At 36.7% G+C, this 22422-nt stretch overlaps 2 protein-coding genes and 1 long non-coding RNA gene across 6 annotated transcripts in view; all 3 read right to left on the bottom strand.

Moving 5' to 3' along the window:
* Positions 1-1836, bottom strand: LOC108271681 (uncharacterized). Its single transcript, XR_001813885.3, has 4 exons — positions 1565-1836; positions 513-603; positions 325-390; positions 1-198 (listed from the first exon to the last, which is right to left on the bottom strand). It is a non-coding gene; the product is annotated as an uncharacterized LOC108271681 (long non-coding RNA).
* Positions 1837-3821: 1985 nt separating this feature from the next.
* On the bottom strand, positions 3822-6690 carry smx5. The gene is given in 5 exon segments (NM_001201241.1): positions 3822-4413; positions 4501-4560; positions 4652-4682; positions 5119-5186; positions 6666-6690. Coding segments are annotated over 5 exon segments (288 nt in total). The 5' UTR covers positions 6669-6690; the 3' UTR covers positions 3822-4287.
* A 2019-nt stretch (positions 6691-8709) lies between these two features.
* Positions 8710-22422, bottom strand: part of inpp5d (inositol polyphosphate-5-phosphatase D) — a 24517-nt gene continuing 10804 nt past the window's right edge. For 2 of the 4 annotated variants that reach the window (XM_017480268.3, XM_053683529.1), the window contains 16 exons: positions 21664-21860; positions 19880-19997; positions 19659-19755; positions 19361-19499; positions 18914-19022; positions 17307-17395; positions 16066-16147; positions 15881-15970; positions 14568-14678; positions 14414-14493; positions 14229-14316; positions 13168-13314; positions 12786-12849; positions 12145-12360; positions 11186-11655; positions 8710-9453 (listed from right to left, as the gene is read on the bottom strand). In XM_017480268.3, the coding sequence (XP_017335757.2) occupies positions 9404-9453; positions 11186-11655; positions 12145-12360; positions 12786-12849; positions 13168-13314; positions 14229-14316; positions 14414-14493; positions 14568-14678; positions 15881-15970; positions 16066-16147; positions 17307-17395; positions 18914-19022; positions 19361-19499; positions 19659-19755; positions 19880-19997; positions 21664-21860 (2147 nt within the window). In that variant the 3' untranslated portion in view covers positions 8710-9403. The remainder of the gene's footprint in view (positions 9454-11185; positions 11656-12144; positions 12361-12785; positions 12850-13167; positions 13315-14228; positions 14317-14413; positions 14494-14567; positions 14679-15880; positions 15971-16065; positions 16148-17306; positions 17396-18913; positions 19023-19360; positions 19500-19658; positions 19756-19879; positions 19998-21663; positions 21861-22422) is intronic. The other 2 variants (XM_017480269.3, XM_017480270.3) reach the window with 2 other exon arrangements.

Raw genomic sequence — 22422 nt, 5'->3', positions numbered from 1 at the left:
TGGAATATTATCAAATTTTTATTAGAAATAGAGTTTAATTTAATGAAATTAAATAAAAACAATCCATAGGAGTTTAGAAATCTATTAGGAATCCATTAGGTATACCCGTATGGACGCCATGATTCACTCATCATAGGGAACTGTGTCGTTGAGGTCTTCAGGGCCGAGCCTCAAGTGCTTCTCTTTCTTTGTTGAAATCTAAAAAAAAAAAAAAAAAAAAAAAAAAAAAAAAAAAAAAAAAGAAGAGAAATTATATAAAATAAATATTATATATAGCTCTGGAAAAAACTAAGAGACCACTGCACACAAAGTCATTATGCATACCTCTTCATCTGATAAGTCACAGACTGAGGAGTTAACCATAGGGCTGTCACTGAAATATCCTTCAATCTTAGGGGGGTTTGTGGAGACACAGTTCAACCATTTCTAAATGACTTGCAAATACCAATAACAAAATGCTAGTTTAAAGTGCAAATAAGTACATAAATAGATCAATTATGTAAAGCACTCACCTGGTTCTCATTCACACTGGTTTCTGAAATGTACTGAGAATTTTGGATAATGCACTCCATGCCAAAACTCTTGTCCATGAGGATCGTTTTCCTGCAATTAAAAAAAATTTATTTTATTATAATCTTTGGTACAACCTGCATTTGTGATGTGTAGTTTGTTAGACAGAGTTCTCTAAAATATATACACTGCTGATTTCTGCTTCACTGTTCACTCTTCTTGGATGGCTAATGCTGGTGAAATTGGTGTTTAGGTCATATTTGCTACCACAGGGCTAAATTAATATTTTTCCATTCAAACAGAGTTACCTTGTACATTATTTTTTAATAATAAGTTTCAAATTACTTAGAAAATGGTCATCATATGAACTTTAAAGAATCTGCATTCTGCACATGCACACGCGCGCGCGCACACACACACTTTTACTGGCTTTGTATAGATCAACCACATTATTAAAGTTCACTGAAGTTAAGGATAAAATTTCATACAACGAATGAAAAAGTTGGCAATAGCCAGTCCAGAGCCAGCAGGTTTGAAAAACTTAGCAGAGAATATTAGTCTTTGGTCTACATGGCAAAGGGTCTGCAGTGCTGGTGAATGACCATTAACAGACCAATCTTATCTTCCCTTTCATTCACAACAAGGCTAGGTTATATGAATTTGAGGTTAGCTGGACTGCTAATGCAGCCTGTGGGGAACACCGTTTCTGAGAAATTCCACTAACCCTTAACTTTCTGACTATAATGGTAATGCTACTGAAACCTGAACTGAAACAGTTTAATGCTTCCTTCCAGACCTGGCAACTCTAAACTCAAACTTACCTCTAAAGAAGTCTTCAACATGGTACAATAGCATTAGCTAAGCAACCAGCTTTAAATGTTTACCTCCCAGCAATGCTAGCTAACATTTGAAAACAAGTATTCTTGGTTCTGAGCTGTATAACTGGATGATTAAATGATGTTCAGTTTTTAGTGTTAAGACGTCACTTGTCACCAAAGTGGCACCACTTATGTTAAATAACATCACTCATTCATTACACTTATACATTACTCACCCTCAGATATGTTTCACCAGGGAGGAATAAGCCTGTCAGCATTCACCATTAATGGTCCAGTTGGTTGCTCACAAAACCACTAAGTTTAATATAATAATCAGGTGTCGAGTTGTTTTCCTTCTTTAACAAATCCATACTAAGTTCATAAAGGATTTAATAAATTATCCAATAAATTGAGTCTGGTGTGTTAAATCAGGGGAAACATAAAAATGTGAACTGGAATATCCAGGACCAGGCCTAGGCAAATATAGCTAAATAGATCACAGCTTCCCAACTCTGGTCCTGGGGTACCTTCTGTCCTGCATATTTTAGCATTTGCCCTGCTCTAACACACCCACTTCAGCTTAGGAAAGGGTGTTAATTAGCTGATTAGTCAAATCAGACATGTTGGAGGCAGGCAAAATCTTTTTAAATATGCAGGATAGTACTGGTTCTTCCTGGACCAGAATTGTGAAACTGTGGCCTAGATCAGAGGTTCTCCATACAGCCTTAAGTGACACACAGACTACATTTATATGCACATCAATATTCTGATTAGTATTGAGTCATGTAAATGCCACAATGCCATTAATTCAGATTAAGGCAATATTCTGATTAGTATTGAGTCATGTAAATGCCACAATGTGATTAATTCAGATTAAGGCAATATTCTGATTCCCAGCCCTGAAATATGCTTGTTTTAATCGGAAATGTAAACACCTTATACAGAAAATCCACTGAAAGGAGATGTTTGCACATGCTCAGTTCGCAAAGAATTGTGGGTGCTAACAGATGCTTAGCTGTAGGCTAGGTGTTTAGGAATGGTAACTCAGGCATACTTACAGCAACCATGTATACAGGAATATTCTGATGCCTGTACGCATATATAAACAACATATTCGTAATATGGCTGCAACACAAATATAGACCTTAAACAGAATTTGATACTCATGTAAACATAGTCACAGTTACAACAGGTTTTATGTTGAAATGGCTCTCAAAACACTGTTCATTGATTTATTCATCCTCAGATAACGCTTGATCCTGATCAGTGTCATGACGAATCCAGAGCCTACCCTGGGAACAGTAGCTACAAGGAGGGAATATACCCTGGTTGGGACACCAGTCTATCACTGAGCACCATGCAAACACACACGCGTGCGCGCAGATTCACACCAAGGGGCATTTTCAAGTCACCAATTCACCTACTAGTATGCTTTTGGTATGTGGGAGAAAACCCACATGGACAAATGTTCACAAAACACCAGAATCTAATATGTAGTGTATGTAATATATGGACAGCCTGCAGCTCCCTGAACACTAGAACAGAGAACCTGTGTTCTAAAACTTGGAGAAATTCCACAATCTGCTGTGGAAAAGTGCATATGAAGGGAGCCATGCCAGATAAACTCAGCAAAATTTTTTTTTAAAAAGTCCATTATTCAGGAGACAGATTTTAAAGATAATTTTGTAAAATGTAAATAAACTTTACAGATCTTTATTGGAAAGGGCTTAAACAATGTTCTTCATGCTTGTTCAATGAACCATAAACAATCATTGCACATGCACCTGTGGAACAGTCCTTAAGACACTAACAGTTTACAGGCAGTAGGCAATTAAGGTCACAGTTACAATAACTTAGGACACTAAAGAGACCTTCCTACTGACAGTGAAAAACACCAGAAGAAAGATGCTAGCATTCCTGCTCACCTGTGTGAACATGCCATAGGCCTGCTGCAGGGAGGCATGAAGACTGCAGATGTGTCCAGAGCAGTAAACTGTAATGTCTGAAATGTAAGAGGCATAAGACAGTGCTACAGGGAGACAGGAAGGACAGATCGTCCTTGCAGTGGAAAATTACATGTAATCATGTGTCTCCCCAGACATGATAGAGAACTTGCAAATGCCTTCGTGGAAGAGCGGAGTAACATCTCACAGCAAGAAGTGACAAATCTGGTACAGTCCATGAGGATGAGATGCATTGTAGTACTTAAAGCAGCTGGAGGCCACCAGATACTGACTGTTACTTTTAACATTGACCCCCCCTTCCCTTTGTTCAGGGACTCATTATTCCATTTCTGTTCAGCTAATGTCTGAGAAACTTGTTCAGTTTATGTCTCAGTTGTTGAATCTTTTTATGTTAATACGTGTTAAGAAATTTGCTGGAAATAAAAATCAGTTGAATGTGAGAGGACATTTCTTTTTTTGCTGAGTATATGTAGAAACAATTTAGAGGGAAGCCAGAAATTGAACATCATAAACAGTTACCACAATTATTCCACATTGTATGAGTTTTAATTTCATTTCAACAAAACAGAAGCGGGACACTTTCCTGTGTCTGAATATGACTAATCATTTTGGGGTTCTTCTTGTTTTCTGATTCAGTAAATAAAAAAAAAATCATTAAAAAAATAAACAAGCTAAATATAATAAAATGTATTTAAACAAAGAAACATCTACACCTAGGTCAAGGCAATTCTGCAACAGTCAAGACCCAGGCAAACCCCATGTGTATTTCAAAAAACATTTAAGCCTGAAGTGTGAAACCTCATTGTCTCAAGTTAACATGCACTGAAAAACACATAGTATTCCTTAAATCATCATTATCATCATCATCATCATCATCATCATCAACAACAACTCTATACAAAATTTGAGCTTAAAAGAAAAAGGTAAACCAATGCCGTTATATTTTTTACAAACTTGAAGTACACCAAAAATGCTAAAGAACAAAACCAGATGAATCATTGTTTCTGTTGCATGGCTTCTTTGCGTGCTGCATCCTGTAGTAGCTGTGTGTCCACCTCATCGGCCGGGAGCTGAACGTACCGCACCACTGATCCCCGGATGAAGCAGTTCTTCACTGACAACTGAAGACAACAAGGACAAGGGTTTAAGTAGATTAAGTAGGATTCACTCAATATTAAGAGATTTGTGGGATTTTAACTCATACTAACCATGTGAGGATACTTTTCAGGGTCGGTGACGCTGATATCTGTAAGTTTGATGTTCAGATACTGTGAGGAGAAAACACAACGTTAAATACAGTGGCCATAGAAACCAATAGGCAATACAGAAAATTATATGAAAGAAATTCTAGAAATATACCTGATCTACTGAATGTAGGGTTCCACATATGCTGCAATATAGACAGACTGAAGTTAGTGAACACCCTGTGGCAGATTTTTAAAGCAGCTGTATGTCTGTATGTAGGACCTATTGTCCTATTATAGTAATTATTGTACTGTCTTGTCCTGTTTGCACACGTCTGCACGTGTGCAATTTATGTAGTCCTGTGTAGGTCTGTGTAGTGTCATGTAGCTCTGTGTTGTTCTATGTAGCACCATAATCCTGGAGGCATGTTGTTTCATTTCACGGCGTACTGTACCAGCTATATATGGTTGAAATTATAATAAAGCCATTTGACTTGAATGTATATATGTAGTTTAGTGAACCTTAGTAAATGTCAAAAGAAATGACAAAGTCCTAATCAATCTCAATATAATCATCAGAGTTTCAAAACATGATTTACTAATACACACCACAAAAAAAAAAACAAAAAAAAAAACACCCACCTCAAGTCATTTTTTAACTCCACCACCACATCTTTACCCACCAAGGACTTGAAGAACGAGTAGAAAAGCTGTAGAACAATTATAATAACAGCATAAAATATTACATGATAACATATGAACAGTATTCCTGCCAACAGATTAAATAAATAAATAAAAATACAGTCTAATTATCTAGAGCAGGGGTTAGAGCACCTTTCCCTTCATCTGTGCACCACATTAACCACACTTCCTGGTTTCAAAATTTGGAGGTAGTCAAAAGTTAACATTATTCATACATTGTTTTCAGATTACGCATGTTTCAAGAAACCAGGCAATTGGCCCTCAACTGGAATAATAACCATAATAGCCTTGATACTATTTTTTATTCATCTTCTCTTCAGTATTTTATCCTGGTTGCAGTGGATCTGGAGCATATCCCAGAAACATTGGATGCAAAGAACACATCCTATATAGGACAGCAGTCCAACACAGGACACTGTGAACGCACATTCACACACATTCACATTTGAGGACATTTTAGAGTAGTCAATCTACCTGACTGTTTTCGGGAGGTGGGAAGAAACTGGTTTAAAGACTCTTCAGTGTGGGACTCTATTTGTATGTAATGGTATCTTGGCTATGCAAGTATTTTTCTGAATATGACTGTACTGTAAAATTCTAAGTTTTGCATAAATTTCAATAAAAATTATTTTATGATAAAGGAAGAAATTGCAGAACCTACAGAAAGCCCATGTGACATAGGGTGAAAATACAAACACAGCTAGTAACCTTAGCTCAGGATTGAACAGGGAACCCCGGAGCTGTGAGGCATCACTGTGGTGGCATGGACCATGCCTGTAACTTTGGGCGACCACCACTTCATGCTGCCTAGGCAAACACACCACTCCATTACTGTCTTATGATTTAAAAACAATACCATCAAGGATCCCCTGAATGTACCTCACTGCTTCCTTGAGAACCAGTGACCTAGAGGAATGACTTTTCTGGAATCCCTCGGTACTAAAGAGTTAAGAGTGCTTCTCTGTTCTCACATACCTTCACAACTCTATGTGAGGTTAAATGCCTGTACTGGAGAAAGGTAGGGCAGTAAAACTTCAGGTAGGCTTACTACAAGCAACATACACCTCTGGAGGTTCTGAAGCTTTGAATGAATGAATGAATGAATGAATGAATGAATGTGGTGAAGAAAAAAAAGCTCAGTTTCCTCCATGACCGAACGTTCCATTCATTTGAGCTAAAATCACAACACTACATATAGATCAAATAGATCAATATCGTATATAAGAATTTCTATATATTAGTGATCTACCCTAAACAATGTATTTATAACAAGGAGCGACATATCTAATATAGTGCTGCGTATGTAAAGGGTAAGCTAATGAGCTAACTAGCTGTTATAACACTCGTAAGATTAAGCATAAATCTAAAATAATGTAATTCGAACAAGGTGCATTTTTTTCAGCTAATAAAGCTTTGAAAATAGCAATGCCCTACGACTAGACGGCCAAAAACAAAGGAGATAATAATACATAAATATATCAACTTACCATTTTCACGCGCTGTTTTGCGAACAAGCTTACGTCATCAACTGCAAACCGACAGCAAGCAAACCACCTTCCTATTGGTCAGTAACGAAAGGGATGATTTATTTTTCCTCCCCATTGGATAGTACTGGAATCGTCATAAATGTGAGACGTGCAGATTTAAAACGTTAACGATTTTAAAATCAGTCTGCTTTACGTATCAGTTTCTGTCTACACCCTTGCATTCCAGACGTTGTTTCCATTATTATAAAGTGCAAGTGCTTTAGGAATTGATTTAATTTTATTGTACTACAAATGACATTATTATCGCTCGCGACTTCCTGCATTCAAAATAAAAGTCAAAAGCGGAAGAAATGTTCTAGCACTCTCAACACTGGGTGGCAGCATTTACAAAACAACTGCTGATTCGACCTTGTGGATCAACACACAAAAAAGCATTTGTAAACAACGAAACTATCTTAAAAACATGAAGAAACACGTAATAAAAATATATTATTGTGGTATGTGACAATAAAATAGAGTCAAAATTACTTTAGAATTGATGTTATGTCTTTCTGGGTTTCGTCTGAATTTTTAAGAAGAGAAACACTCTGTCTCTCAGATCAATTCAGTTCAAATCAGTGAACACACACACACTGTCTGATTATCTGTATATAGATGCGGGGTTTTTGAGAAACACAGAAAAGTAAACGCATAGTTTAGGTTTAGTTTACAACCATTTTTATTTGAATCTTTTCTCACCAGAAGGATGACCTTTTAATAAAGAGCTTCACAAAATTCATTGCAGGCCAATCAACACATTCATAAAAACTGTTGACACTTTTTGACCTGCTAAAATAGTGAGTCCATACATGCATCAGGTAGATAGCAAAAGATTGCGCAGACAGAATCGGGATACCAAAAGAGGCGATCCTCAAATGAAAAGTGGAGGAGCACAAGGTCTCTAACATCCACCAGCTCCGTGATGTCATCATGGAGAAGTGGAAGAGGACTCCAGTGGCAACCTGTGAAGCTCTGGTGAACTCCATGCCCAAGAGTGTTAAGGCAGTGCTGGAAAATAATGGTACCACACAAATATTGACACTTAGGGGTGTACTCACTTTTGTTGCCAGTGGTGTAGACATTAATGGCTGTGTGTTGAGTTATTTTGAGGGGACATCAAATTTACAGTGTTATACAAGCTGTACACTCACTACTTTACATTGTAGCAAAGTATGATTTCTTCAGTGTTGTCACATGAAAAGATATAATCAAATATTTACAAAAATGTGAGGGGTGTACTCACTTTTGTGAGATACTATATGTATAAAGGAAAGGCAACAGCATTGCAAAACAAGTAGTGACAGTGGCGGAATTATTTATTTTAATGTTTATATTACTAATTTACAATGTTTTGTCACAATAAATATTTGCATATCTGCTCCATGAACATCTGCTTGTTTGGAACTAGATAGTTATCACATTTGTGTAGGTCTTTTATTATTTATTATCACAGAGAAAGACATTGCACTAGTGATCAATAAACTTATCTTTTCATTTCTATTCATATAGGGAAAAAACAGGGTGAAATGTGCTGTTATCTTCAGGTTGCAACAATTTGCGGTAGAAAACATGGCCAAAAAATTACAATATTGCTCCAGCTACAGATTTTTGCAGTACCTAATAGGAGTATAATACTAATTCAAGTGTATTTGGTTGCATGGATCCTTACATCTGTTCCTTATAAATCATAACTCTAATATCGACAATGTATTTAAAGAAATTAGTGATTTGCTGAATTTACAAACATTAGCTGTATTACGTAATAACGTATCGAATGTCTCTTAATTTATCTACATTCAACAACCTCATGCAGCAGTGTACAAACAATCTCTGCTTTAAGCTAAAATATTTTCATCCTCCTAGTTTTGAGATATGCTATATTAGCTGTTGAGGCTATATTGATTTGAACAAGTGTAAACGTGTTTCACTCTTCGTCAGTATTGACAGCTGGCATTGGCGCAAAGCTGGAAGAAAAAGAGAAATCCAAACACAGTGTGGTCAAAGAGACATTTGAGATGAGTTTTAATGCAATTGGTAAATGCATAAGATGTAACTGATGATTGGCTGATCACAGCTCATAAGATACAGATGCTTTTATCTTGACATGCAGGGATTACAAAACTCCAAAAGGATTTGAACACTGCAAAACTGTTATACTTACTGCTTTATATTCATTCATTTATTATTCGCATTCTTATTCCGCTTCATAAATTACTCTCCAATTACTCAGCACAGCATCAGGGAAATTACAGTGTCAATCTAACTGAATGTTGAATCAGTTTACCCTGAAATTCCACATAGCAAAGGCCTGAAAATAAAAAATAAAAAGCACTGAGATGTGAATGTAGATCAGTAAGAATCAGCTGTCCACTTAAGAAATGAAAGAAAATGTTTGTACGAGATTTGTACTTTTGGGTTTCATCCGATGAATGAATTCGTGCATAGTCTCTAAATGCCGTGAAATTTTGTGCACTACACATTCATTTGTGTTGGAACAAAAAAGTTCGTGCAAGATCGTTGCACTGTTGCTGTAGCTTTTCATTTCTGTCTTGGAGAATGCTACAGATAGGGCGAAAGCTTGACTGGCTTTTTAATGCGCCTTTTTGGAAATTTGTCTCTAATCACAATTGATGTGTGAAGTCTCCAGTGTGGCATAGATCTCCAACAGTGATGGCCAACTGGAGAACTTAAATGTAGGCTCATTTCAGAGGGCGACCTGTCTTAGGACTTGGTGTTGCCTCAGGATGCACTGGAAACAAAGAAAACATCAATAATCATTAAATAAATTTCACCAGAATGATTTCTGTGTGTTTCATACTTAAAGGTAGTGTACATAGGGCTACACCATGCCTGTATAAGCCTTTCATATGAATCTTACATAATTATTTATTTCAATAGGCATCAGCTGCCATGAAGGCTTTCTTTATCAAAGTTTGTCAGATTGACTTAACTGTGAAAGATTTTTCTTAACTTGTGTTTGAGAGTCATAACAACTAACTTTATAGATCAGTGTTCTTCTGCTACATAAGAGTCATGTGTGCCAATTATTATCATAATCATGTGATATGTCAAGCATCACCAACTAAGTCACTTACACTTATGACTCACTTATAAGTATTCGCAAAAATCTCATATGAAGAAATCATTTGAGCTTGAGAAAACATACTTGTTATGGTATGTAAGACTATTATACAGCAGGTTTCCACCAAGTGCTGAGTTCAGGAGACACTGCAGAGTGGCTTTTAGATATGCTCACCTTGGCTCGATTTTAAATTTTTATCCGCACTTACATGAATCGGACATACCATAAGCGAAGCTACAAAGTCAGATTTATGATGATCTCATTTAAATCAGCTGTGAAACTGTCTTAACACAACATTATATTAACAAAAATATGTCACCTGACTCTGATGTTATCTATACTGAACAAAAAAAAATCGCTGTAAGTAGTCTTTATGGCAGCTGATGCTAATTGGAATATGCTTTTATAAAAGTTTTGTTTGGGCATCACAGCATCACAGTGGGTTGTGTTGGCAGCTAACAGCTCCTGGGTTCCCATGTTAATCCTGAGCACAAGTTACTGTGCATGTGGAGTTTTGACTGCTCTCCCGTGCCCTATGTTTCCTCTGTGCTCTTCAATTTACTCAGACCTTCCAAAAACACGCAGGTAGGTGGATTGGTGACTCTAATTTCCCCCTGATGAGTGTGAATGTGTAGACACATGGTGTCCTGCAGTGGACCGGTGTCTCATCCAGGGTGTATTCCTACATCAGTACTGATATGGCACATATACTTATGCAGAGATCAGCATCTGGTGCTGATCTGAGCAAAGTAACTTTTAATCATTCAATTAGCTTGTGAAAGTTAAGTCATAAATACCATTTTGAAATTGACTTGAAAGTGACTTCATTCAGGTTTTTACCACTCATTTGAGGAGTTTCCTCAGTACTTCTGAATTACAAATGATATAATTTAATACAATAATATCCATTCATCCATCCATTTTCTGTACCACTTATCCTACACAGGGTTGCAGGGGAGCCTGGAGCCTATCCCAGGTAACTCTGTGCACAAGGCAGGGGACACCCTGGATGGAGTACCAACCCATCAAAGGGCACAATCGCACACATATTCACACACCCATTCACACACCATGGACAATTTGGAACTGCCAGTCAGCATACAGCGCATGTCTTTGGACTGGGGGTGGAAACTGAAGTACCCAGAAGAATCCCAGGAAGCATAGGGAGAACATGCAAGCTGCATGCACCAAGAGCAGAGGCAGGATTTGAACCCCCAACCCCAGAGGTGCAAGGCAACAGTGCTAACCACTGTGCCCCAATACAATACAATATATATAACAAAAATGTACATTTAATACATTTATGTTTTAAAACAAATCCATTTGCTTTGACTAGACATTTCATAGCATTTCTTTTGTGTTGATCTAAAATATACCAAAGTTGCATTACGTGTCATACCATCTTTGGGGAGCGGCTGGCATGGTCTAGCATGAGGCCGCATCTTTCCTGGTAACTCTGAAGAGTCTCTGTAGTCTCTGGGCTTTGACTGGGGCTCTGGGCGGGATTTCATAGGCAGTGGTGGCTTTCCAGACATCATCCCTCCTCCTTCAGAGCGAGAGGGCACCACCGGCTTCTTGCTGAAGGACTGAGGCTGTAGACTGCTGTTGCTGCTGTGGTTACTGCTGGTGCTGGGAGTTGGGGAAGGATTCTGGCTTTTGCCCTCTGAGCAGGTGAATGAGCGAGCGCGAGGGGTTGGGACTGGAGGTGCACGATCAGGGTCAGACTCACTGCCTTTTGGAAATGCAAAAATCTCAGGGATTACCAAGTGCTCTTTTCGGGACATTTCTTGATCCTTGCCACATCGTGACTTCCCCATTGATCCATAAAGTGGATTGTCAAACATCTCTGCTGGTTGCTCTTCTTCAGATCTAATAGGTTATTTTTTCAACACACAAACAGCATAGATTATTTTATTGTGGTTTGAAACAATGATTGAAGAATCTTTTCTTTTATATTAAACAGAATAATTTTTTTTATATGTAACTGATTCAATTTTTTAAAGCCAGCTACCAAGATTTGTTTTATATACCTGTTTGAGAAATTTTCACATGAAATTGAGCTACATGTAAAATCATGTTCACACACCATTAAAAAAACACTGTTGGGGCTGCCTGGGAAAACCTGTCAGAAGTTTTTGCAGCTGAATTATTGCGAACAGCCAGTTTTTGACCAAAAGTGCATTTTTTTGCCTATAGCATACCTTTACATTTACCTATACTAAATAAAGTATGTGTAGTTGTTCTTCATAAAAAGATGAAGTAGAAGATGATCTTGGTAGAGGACTCAGTAATGGCTCTTTGAACATTCATGTAGAACATGCAACTGTATAGGTTAAGGAAATGTCCAGATGTACTCACGTTGGACTGGACAGCTTTCCTGTGGGGCTGCACACAGAATGATCATATGTAGTCTTTTTTGGCGAGGTGTTTCCAGTAGTTGTGTCTTTAGCCATGTGTCCAGAGGAGGCTCCTTGTCTGTTGGACACTGTGTAGCTCCAACCTGACTGACTGCTGCTTTTATAGCCAACATCCATATAATTAGGATTGCTAATATCAGTGGGTAGGGCCAAAGACCTACAGTTTATATAAGAACTTCAATAAGAATTTTTTTGTTTCATAATAAATGGAAACTATACATGTTGTGGCCTTATTTTTACTGTGTAATAGTTTAGCATATAGTATTTAAACTCTACATTCCTTAGCTATTAGTGTCACTGTAGTTTTCCAAATAATTCACAGTAGTTAATTAATTAATAATAAATAAAGATAAAAAAAAAAAAAGCTTTAACATCAATAGCTGAATAAAAAGCTTGATAAGATAATACTTTATTAATCCCCAGATGGAGAAATTAGGGAATAATATAATAATAATTATAATTAAATAAAAAGGTTGAGCAAGTTAGAAATGAGAAAACACTAACATTTTTGGCAGACAAAATTCCAATCCGCTGAATCATCAATTAAATATGGGAATGTGAAGATGAATTAAGAAGCCTTACTTGTTGCTAAGATCGCCTGACTTGACTTTACCGGTTCCTGAGTCATCACCGATCTTAATGAAATCTGCAGCGAGGAAAACACATTTTGTTAAAGCTGTTTACATGTATAATAATTTTCTAAATTTAAGAAAGTCAAGCACAGTCTATCTTCACATCCAATGAATTCAGAAGGATAACTCAATATTTTCGTCAACTCTTTGTTGTATGGAAAGTACAATGAGCTATTGGCAGTAGGAATATTTAGTATAAAATGTATAGTTCATTTATATGAAGAATATCAGAACAGTATTGCAGAAGCTAAATTAGCCCAGGGGTCTAAGCATACACATCTACACTGAGCAAAAGTTGTACAAAAGTTTGTGGTCTGAGTTTGTTCACTTACCATATAGTTTCTCTGTCAGTTTCCCTTCTGATGTGCGTAGTTGGATGCCTCCTGATAGCATACCTGTCTGCTCACCATGATGTGTAAGTGGGACATCAAACTCAGTGTAGGCTTCCTCTGCAGCCCGCAGGGCCACACATGTCTCACCTGCACACAAGTCAGACAAATGATTACCTGTGCATTCATAAGTAATTTCGTTTACAACATGCAAATACAAAAAATAAAAAGCTACATTCAAGATTATATTTTTTTAAATGGTGCATCATACTAAAATAAACACAGTTTATAAACTCCCAGGTGTACCTATACTCTGTACCTTCTTAGTTGATGTCATTTAAAAGGGACCTAAACTACATCAAGCACAAGGGACTACAATAAGTTTTATGTTATGCTTGGGTTTTCAAAAGCTAAACGGTGTGCAGTTTACAAAAAATCTATTTAGCTGGCTTCCTCAAATGGTGCAACCTTATCTAAGGAATAAAACACAATGCATCATATTGTTATTGGAAAATAATCAACGGCAGGGTGGTGTGATGCAGCCTGACACAATAGAAGTTACTGTTATCAACCCAAAGTAGAAAGTTGAACAGCATGTTCAACAATACCAAATCTTTTAATGAACAACACAATTTTAACCATTCATAGTAATGTAATGTAGAACATCTGCGAGAAAAGTTAGTTCCTGTTACTGCTTACATTATAGCAGCTATAAACAGTCATTTCCTCACTAGCCTCTCTTTTTTCTCTGTTTTTTAAAGTTAATAAGCCAATGAAAATTTGTCATTACTTGGAAACGGGAATGCACATAGTCCTCTACAGATTCACCATATTTATGATAGATTTCCCTATGAATGAGCTGTTATTATTGAAGATGATAATGTATTCGAATAGATACTTTAATATAAACCAGTGATTGAATTACAGCCAAAGCTACTGCCAAAGTTGCTGTTATAGAAATTTTATCAATACCTTATAACCAGTTATGAGCATCCAACAATGCTGTAGTATAAAAGCGTGTATCAACCTAGTATATGCTCAAAGCATATTTTAAGCACACCTACCGTATGATTCATCACTGTCTGTGGATGTTATACTGATGAGTATATGCTGATCTAGTAAGTATTCTGGGTCTGAAATGATGGGAGTAAGCTGTAAAATGGATAAAAAAAAAATAATAAAAAAAAACAGTTACTATATTGTTCCAGGATTTAGTTTCACATGATATGTATTATACAAAGCATATTACCTCTACATGTGCTTCAAACCGAACCTTTATGGAACCCTCTGTGCTCTCTTGATTATATATTTCAGAACTCTTGACAAATTCTATGAATACAAAAGAAATGTTCAGTATCAATACAATAACAAACAGACTTTCTGTACAACAGAAGTGCCCTTACTTTCCAAGCAGCTTGAATGGTATTCAATGAAAAACTTTGTCTTGGATTTGGTCTTAAGAGTGGCAACACAGTTCATAAACTTGATTGCACCCTGAGACTCCTTTATTGGATCTGAAATGACAAAAAAAAAAAAAAAAAAGAGACAAAATTCAGCATCCAGTAAGCTAGAGAGAACAAAAAGACAGAATACAGTAGCATTGCTGAAAGTAGGTTGATTAGTGTGCTCTATCTAGAATTGGTCCAACCAAGTCATACCATATTCAGTTTGCGTGATTGCATCCGATCGGTAGTAAAAAAAGGTCCCTATTTCTCCTCACTATAAAGTACTGTGCAAAAGTCACCCTAGGCACCCTATTTTGTTTTTAGTACAAACTTTGTTATAGATTTTTGTTTTATTTTATGACTTCTACATTATCAAGTCAGTACATTTTAGATTCCCAAATATTAGTTTTCCAGCACAAAAATGTTACAGAAAAATGTTTGCATGTCAGTAAAGAAAGCTGCATATTAAGCGGTAAGAGACTCTTTTCAGACAAAAAACACTATGAAGGCTACTGGATTTTGCTGCAAAAATAAGAACCATGTCTGGTTCTGCAAGACGCTCAATAAAACTTACAGCTCATTTCCTTATAAACCTGTGCTAATTGTACCGGAGACTACTATTTTTTTTTTTTTTGTAACACCAAATATTGACTTTGTTTCATTTACTACTGTTTACTGCTCTTTATGGTATTGTTTAAAAAATGTATTTAATTTCAGATTAAGCTTTATAGAAAGGAGTATGGTTCTGTGAGACAGTGTTTAACAAAACAAATGATCTGGCCACTTATGATTCTCACATTCCTCTGGACTTAATAACAGTTTATCTTTGAATGCAATGTGTCTTTGTATGCTATAGCATTAGAATTTCCCTTCACTGGAACTAAGGGGCCCGTGAAAACGTGGTTTGTCAAGGGTGAAGTGGAAGAACTTGAGTGGCCTGCACAAAACCCTAACCTCAACCCCATTGAGGTTAGTGATTTTCCACCTTTGCATGAATTGAAGCAGCAACTATGCCCTAGGCCTTCTTGCCCAACATTAGTGCCTGACCTCACTAATATTCTTGTGGTTGAATGGATAAATCCCCACAGCCTCACTCCAAAATCTAGTGGAAAGCCTTCACAGAAGAGTGGAGATTGTTATAATAAAGGGGGCACTAAATCTATAATGGGATGTTCAAAAGCATAAGTGGGTGTGATGGTCAAGTGTCCACAAATGTTTGGTCATGTAGTGTGTATACCATGGGTTTAGTAGATAAATAACAAACAACATACCATTCTTAGAGACAAACTGTGAAGTTACTCCTACATCAAATGTGGCAAATACAGGAGCGTGATCACTTGTCATGATGTCACATGTGCATCCTGAAATGGATAGGAAGAATACAAGTTAAACAATTTCTGAAATGTACAATTTTTCACCTTACAAAAAGCTCAACTTTTAAAATCTTTCAACTAACCATATGAGTGACAAGCCACGTGAACCTGTGGGTGTGACTTGCGAAGCACACGGTCACACCATGAGGGCAAGTTATATTTAGTCTGTTGGTGAGATAAAGAGAGGTATAGTGAAAGGCCTCTAATATCCTAAACACATAGGCAGAGTAAAACCATAGCCTAGAAACAAAAAAGCAAAATGATTTTGTGAAAGAGAGCACCAGTCAGACTTTCTATTAGAGTGAGCTGGAGCTAAGTACAGTAGGGGCATTATATTTGCCTGTGCAGATGAAAATCTATATGTTGTAGTTTTCATCTAGGTCAGTGGTTCTCACTGTCTAGATCAGTGGTTCTACTGTTCACAGTAGGGGGAGGGGGGCTTTTTATCTAGCTGTCACTGCAGACCAGTGTTGCCAACTTAGCGACTTTTGAGACCCCTTTAGCAGCTTTTTAAAATAAATAAATAAATAAATAAAACGCCTAATGACAAATCTAGCAACTTTTTGGTCAAACCTTAGCTACTTTCCAAGTGTGACCAGTACTGTCCTGCAAGTGTGAGGTCTTGCTTTCCCTCTGCACTCACACCTCTCTCTGCGTCTGCTCTGTTCAGTGAGGGGCTGAGAGCCGGGGATTTAAAAATGTCATGGATAACGAGACACGCCCTTCATCCCAATTTGCATCTTCATATGTGAATGATGAATTTAGAATGCAAGATGAATGTAATGCAACATATTTTACATGTAAAATAGTCCACATTATTACAGCCTAGTTTTCTTGTTCAAAGTAGTTATAGTGTTCAGAAACATTTTATATTATTCATGTTCCATACCTGTCCGTTATATAGTTTTATAAAAGTCATAAAAGTAAAAAAAAATCTCAAAAGTTATGAAAAGTAATTTAAAAAGTACAAAAACACAAAAGCAAAAGAAAAATCTCTATCTATCTATCTATCTATCTATCTATCTATCTATCTATCTATCTATCTATCTATCTATATACAGTTAGATAGATAGATAGATAGATAGATAGATAGATAGATAGATAGATAGATAGACAGATAGATTTTCTATAGAATAGATAGTCTTTATACCTGGTCTCCTCCAATATGGGGGCGGGGGAGGGGGGGACTTGCCACATGACAGGGAAGGCTTTGGTGGTGGTGGTGGGGGGGTGGGCTTTAGTTGCAAACAGTTGAGAACCTCTGATCTAGATAATTCTCCAACAACCAAACTGTCTTGAAATCAATGACAAAAAACAAAAGTACCCCTGTTGCTTTGGCTTTGGTGTAGACATATCTTTCATGTGTATCTCTCTCTAAACGATATGTTGGGGGAAATGTGATGTCTTCTTCTTCTGTAAAGATAAAAGAAAACATGTAGATAGAAGGAGAAATTATATAAATTGTTCATGGCTTTATTTATGAAGTTATATTAGACCTACATAAACCCTTCACGACAACTGACAAACATAAATAAAGTATTTAGACAGGTCTATTACATCAGGCTTTAGTTGTCATAAGAACTGTGTTGGTCAGTTGTCAATTTTTGTAAAATCCTGTTGGTTTTTGTTATTCATTTGACAAAAACCAAGTCAAGTGACATAGATGATTAACAAGCTACTCAATCGACCTGGAAAGTGGTATAACACACCTTTGTCAACAAAAAAGCGGTCACGATTTCAGTTATCATGAAGGGTCATAAGTAAAGTGTAATTTTAAAAAGAATATTGCTGTTTATAAAATATTGAATATACAGACAATTCAGTTATAGGCCAAAGTTAACTCACAAAAACTATAATGTATTCTAGATGCACATGGAAAAAATATGTTGAAGTTATTAATATACAGTAGTGTTTTAAACAAAAAACTTTAAATTCCTTCTTTTTATCTGTGTAATTTGAATACTTTTGTCCAGGAAACATAAATAGTAATTTGGGTCCTGCAAATGACTCAAAGGTAATCAGTATCCACAAGGCTTTTGAGCAAACTGAACCTATGGACAGTAGTGGACAGTACAGAGTGAGTTTGAGCCAACAGAAATTTTCAGGTTGTGCACTGTAGATGGAATTTCGGGCGGAGCTTCTCTTCTCATATTGTACTATGCACAGTGAGTTTCATACAGAACTCAGAAGTTATGTGGTAGAAGGAATTTGGGTCAGAAGTGATTATTTCAAGTTGCATAGTGATGAGTAAGTTTAGGCTAGAACTGAATTTCTCATTTGGATTGGTATAGAGGGAGTTGGGCTAAAATGTTTTAATTTAAGCTGCAAAGTGATGAGTACAACTGGGACAGAACTGAATTTCAATGTGGACTATTGTAGAGGAAGGTTGGACCATAACTGAATAAGTTGTGTAGTCGAATGTAGAAGGAATCTGGGCCAGAACCTAAATATTCAAGTTATACAGTGATGAGTAAAGTTGGGCCAAAACTGAATTTCTAGTGTAGTGGGTAGTTTGAGCCAGAACTGAATATTTTAAGTGGTATAATGATGAGTGAGTTTGGGCCAGAAATGAATTTCTTGTGCGGTTTAGTGTAAAAAGAGTTTGGGCAAGGTCTGAATTAGTCGTGCTATCTAATGTAACGGGAGTTTTGGCCAGAACGGAATTTCTTCTGCAATCTAGCGTAGAAGGAGTTTGGGACAGGACTGAAATCCGTTTTATAGTTGAATAATGTATAGTGTGTTTGTATGTATGTATTAATGAGTAAGTTTGTGGACAGAACTGGATTTCATGTGTGGTCTAGAGCAAAGGGAGTTTGGGCCTGAACAAAAATGTTCACTCTCTATAGCCTTGAGTAAGCTTGGGCCAGAACTGAATTTCTTGTGTATGGTGCAGAGTGAGTTTGGAAAAGTAAGAAAAGGCTTGGCTCTCACCATAGTACAGAAAAACCTTTCCATCTGCCCTTTCCATGGTGAGCTGGTCTCTGCATAACAGTTCCTGATACTGCTGCTGTTTGATCTTCATCACAATGTTCTCTGCTTCCTGGAAAATGCAAAACAACAGTACAAAAGCCATTGTCTCTTCCTATCTGGTTATGTTAGCATCTGCTGTATTTAACTGCTCATAGTTAAATCGAGGCTAAGGTGTTTTCTGCACTTGTCCCCACTGTACTCTACCTAGAAACTGATAGATGTCCATGGTTTGTAGCCAACCAAATTACATTATTAGTTTATTTCTTAGAAAAATCATCATTTAGGCAAAGCTTTTTACATTTGATGGAATATTCCAGTTATCATAATGTAATACTGTGGACATTGTGCCTTATAAGGACAACGATTTACAGTTTGGATGTATATGAATACAGATTCATTTATGTTTACCGCTGTTGGAAGCTCAATACGGTAGTTCAGATCCCCAAGCCAGAAGAGGTGTGTGAAGCGATGTGTAATATCAAATGGATTAAGTTTCTTATCTCCTAGGTTTAGAAAGCGCAGGATGCTGACGTAGTTCTGATTCCGTCTAGCAAGAATAGAAAAGGTTAATAAAATTGTAATAAAATAAGCAACTGTTCTATCAAAAAATGAATTGGTTTATTGTTTAAATTCTTGGCTTATAGTATTGTGACAGGTTTTTTTTCCCCCCATGATGTAGAATGAACCCTGATGTTTGTGGCTTTACCTGATCTTCTTTTCACTCCCTGAGGTCAAGTGACTGTTAACAAACCCAAACGAGGTGTCATTAAACATAAACGATACTCCCACTGCTCCTTTGTTTCCTGAATGATGCAAATACAAACACACAAATGAAGATGGAAGACATATTCCTGTCATGTCAAATGAGCTCTTCTGAGTTATTGTTACATTTGTTTGTCTCATTTGTTAGGGTGGCAATCAACTGACCCAATGCATTAGCTATTCCAGTCTTAACGCTGTCGCAGAAGATGTGGGAGATGCGGTTCTCATGTTCTGGCTTGGCAAGAACAATGATTCTTATATTCCACAGCGTCTGAGTAGCTATCTGGTGAGAAATTAAGAAATGATGGTCAAAATTAGCACTCGTCAGAAGGAGGAGACAGGTAATTTAAAAAATCATTTATGAGAACTAAACACTTAAGTAAACACATTTTTACTGCAGTGAAGTGATGCATGTTATTCAAACCTGTAATATGGAATCCTGGGAAGGATTATATTTATTGTGGTGTTGCATATGAAATTCGATCTTTAAGGGTCTCCTCACAGTTATTCCTGACTGTTCCTTGATCTCAGCTAAAAATGAACTGTGATTGTGCTTTTCCTGTCACTGCACATTCTACCTGGAACAGTTTACCAGAAGACCTCAAGTATGCTTTTTATGTATTCCTTTTTAAATCATACCTCAAAGCATACTTTTATTCCATAGCCTTTGGGAATGGTTGAATGGATTGTTTTATGTGTATGTATGTTTGATTTGTGTGCATCCCATTTCACATCACAGTCCCCATGGCGACAAATGCTATGTGATCGTGTTTGTTTTGATTTTTTTTTTCTGTACTTTCTGTACTTTCATTGGTTTGTTGACCATCTGTGTTCACCTGTTCTATGTTAGTCCTTGACTAGGTTGTCTATGTATAACCTGCTGTTTCCTTGTACAGTATCACTGCAAAGTTTTATCATGTTTTCTGTGCTTTTAATTCCAAGTGAATCCTAGTTCTGCAATTTAGTTGGTTTTGACCCAGGTTTCTGTACCACTATTCGGATTATGGATAGTCTTTGTTTTACGTTGTCTCATTGTGTTTTGACCCTTGCTATGGACATTGGATATGATTCTTGGATTTGTTGCAATAAAGAATATACTGCGGTTACTCTTGCATTCTGTCTCCTTTATACACACCACATGTTTTATTATTGCCTGATACAGTGGCAAGAGGTATTTGGGAGAAAACTTTGTTTAATATAGCATATTGTACAACACTCAACAGACACTGTGTAAATGTGCTTTATAAACTAAATTTACTCATTTACTAAAATGGTATAGCTGAGTATTGTTTTCACACCTTTTACTTTTTTTTTTTTTTTAACAATTAGAGTAACACCGTATATTTCCTTTCAATACAACTAACAAACTTCAAAAGACTAACTCATGATAGTGACTCATTGCAGTCTTTGAGTCATTATTGCCACTTTCAGTAAAATGCCCCCTGATTTTTACCCTAACAGAAAAGTTGCATGAATTTCACATATGAAATAGAATGGATTTAGACATTTTACATGCTATATTTAGGATATATTCTTATGTAATGGACTGCTCACATGTAGTCCACTTTTACAGGATTAATGTATTTTCACATGTGCTTTCTTACACATGATTAATTTATTTTCAGTTGTGATGTTTACACTATTCATTATTACACTATTTCACATGGGATTTTTTTTCCCCCACTGTGGTATCCTTTTCAGAAGTAGTTTTCCTCACATGAAATTTCAGGGCAGAGAATATTAAAATGCACTTTCACATGTGATCACATTCACGTAATGTGAAAAATTTACAGTATATGATCTTTCCATCAGGAAGTTCTCATTAAATAAAAAGATGAAATAAATAGAGTTCTTGGAAGTAGACTTTTGTGACACAATTTCTGTCAAAATAGGTGAACAAATCTAATTGATCCTGAATACAGATGATACTCATATATGGAGTAATGTACCTGTTTAAAGCTGATGTTTGTGATGTCCCTGAGGGTTCCCCTCACTATATCTATCCAATCCTTCTCTCCCAGTGGGTCTTCCTGTGTTCCAATGACATAGATATCATGTGGGATCTGACTGGCTGTGTCATCGCGGGTCTTCCCTTGTCCCTTGGACTGAAACCATGAGGTAATATTGGTTGGTGGGCTGGCATTTCCTGGGAACAAGAGAGAATTAAATGCACTGAGATGAGATTGAAGAGATATAACAGGAATAACATGGCCTTGTTGGCGTTAAAGAAATCTGGATGTAGATTTAGGTCCCTAGAAACCTTTGGAGGACCTAGACTCAAAAGTGAGCCCATTGCCTTGTGGGATTTTTTATACACACACACATATATACAGTGCATCCGGAAAGTATTCACAGCGCTTCACTTTTCCCCCATTTAGTTATGTTACAGCCTTATTCCAAAATGGATTAAATTCATTATTTTCCACAAAATTCTACAAACTGACCACGTGTTGTCAACATGTGTTGCCATAATGACAACATGAAAGAAGTTTGTTTGAAATCTTTGCAAATTTATTAAAAATAAAAAACAAAAAAGCACATGTACATAAGTATTCACAGCCTTTGCTCAATACTTTGTTGAAGCACCTTTGGCACCTATTACAGCCTCAAGTCTTTTTGAGTATGATGCTACATGCTTGGCACACCTATTTTTGGGCAGTTTCTCCCATTCGTCTTTTCAGGACCTCTCAAGCTCCATCAGGTTGGAT

The sequence above is a fragment of the Ictalurus punctatus genome, chromosome 11 (genome assembly GCF_001660625.3).
Source record: "Ictalurus punctatus breed USDA103 chromosome 11, Coco_2.0, whole genome shotgun sequence".
NCBI classification, from domain to species: domain Eukaryota; kingdom Metazoa; phylum Chordata; class Actinopteri; order Siluriformes; family Ictaluridae; genus Ictalurus; species Ictalurus punctatus.
Note: the sequence above shows the minus strand (reverse complement) of the source record. Positions and strands in the feature narration are given on the sequence as shown.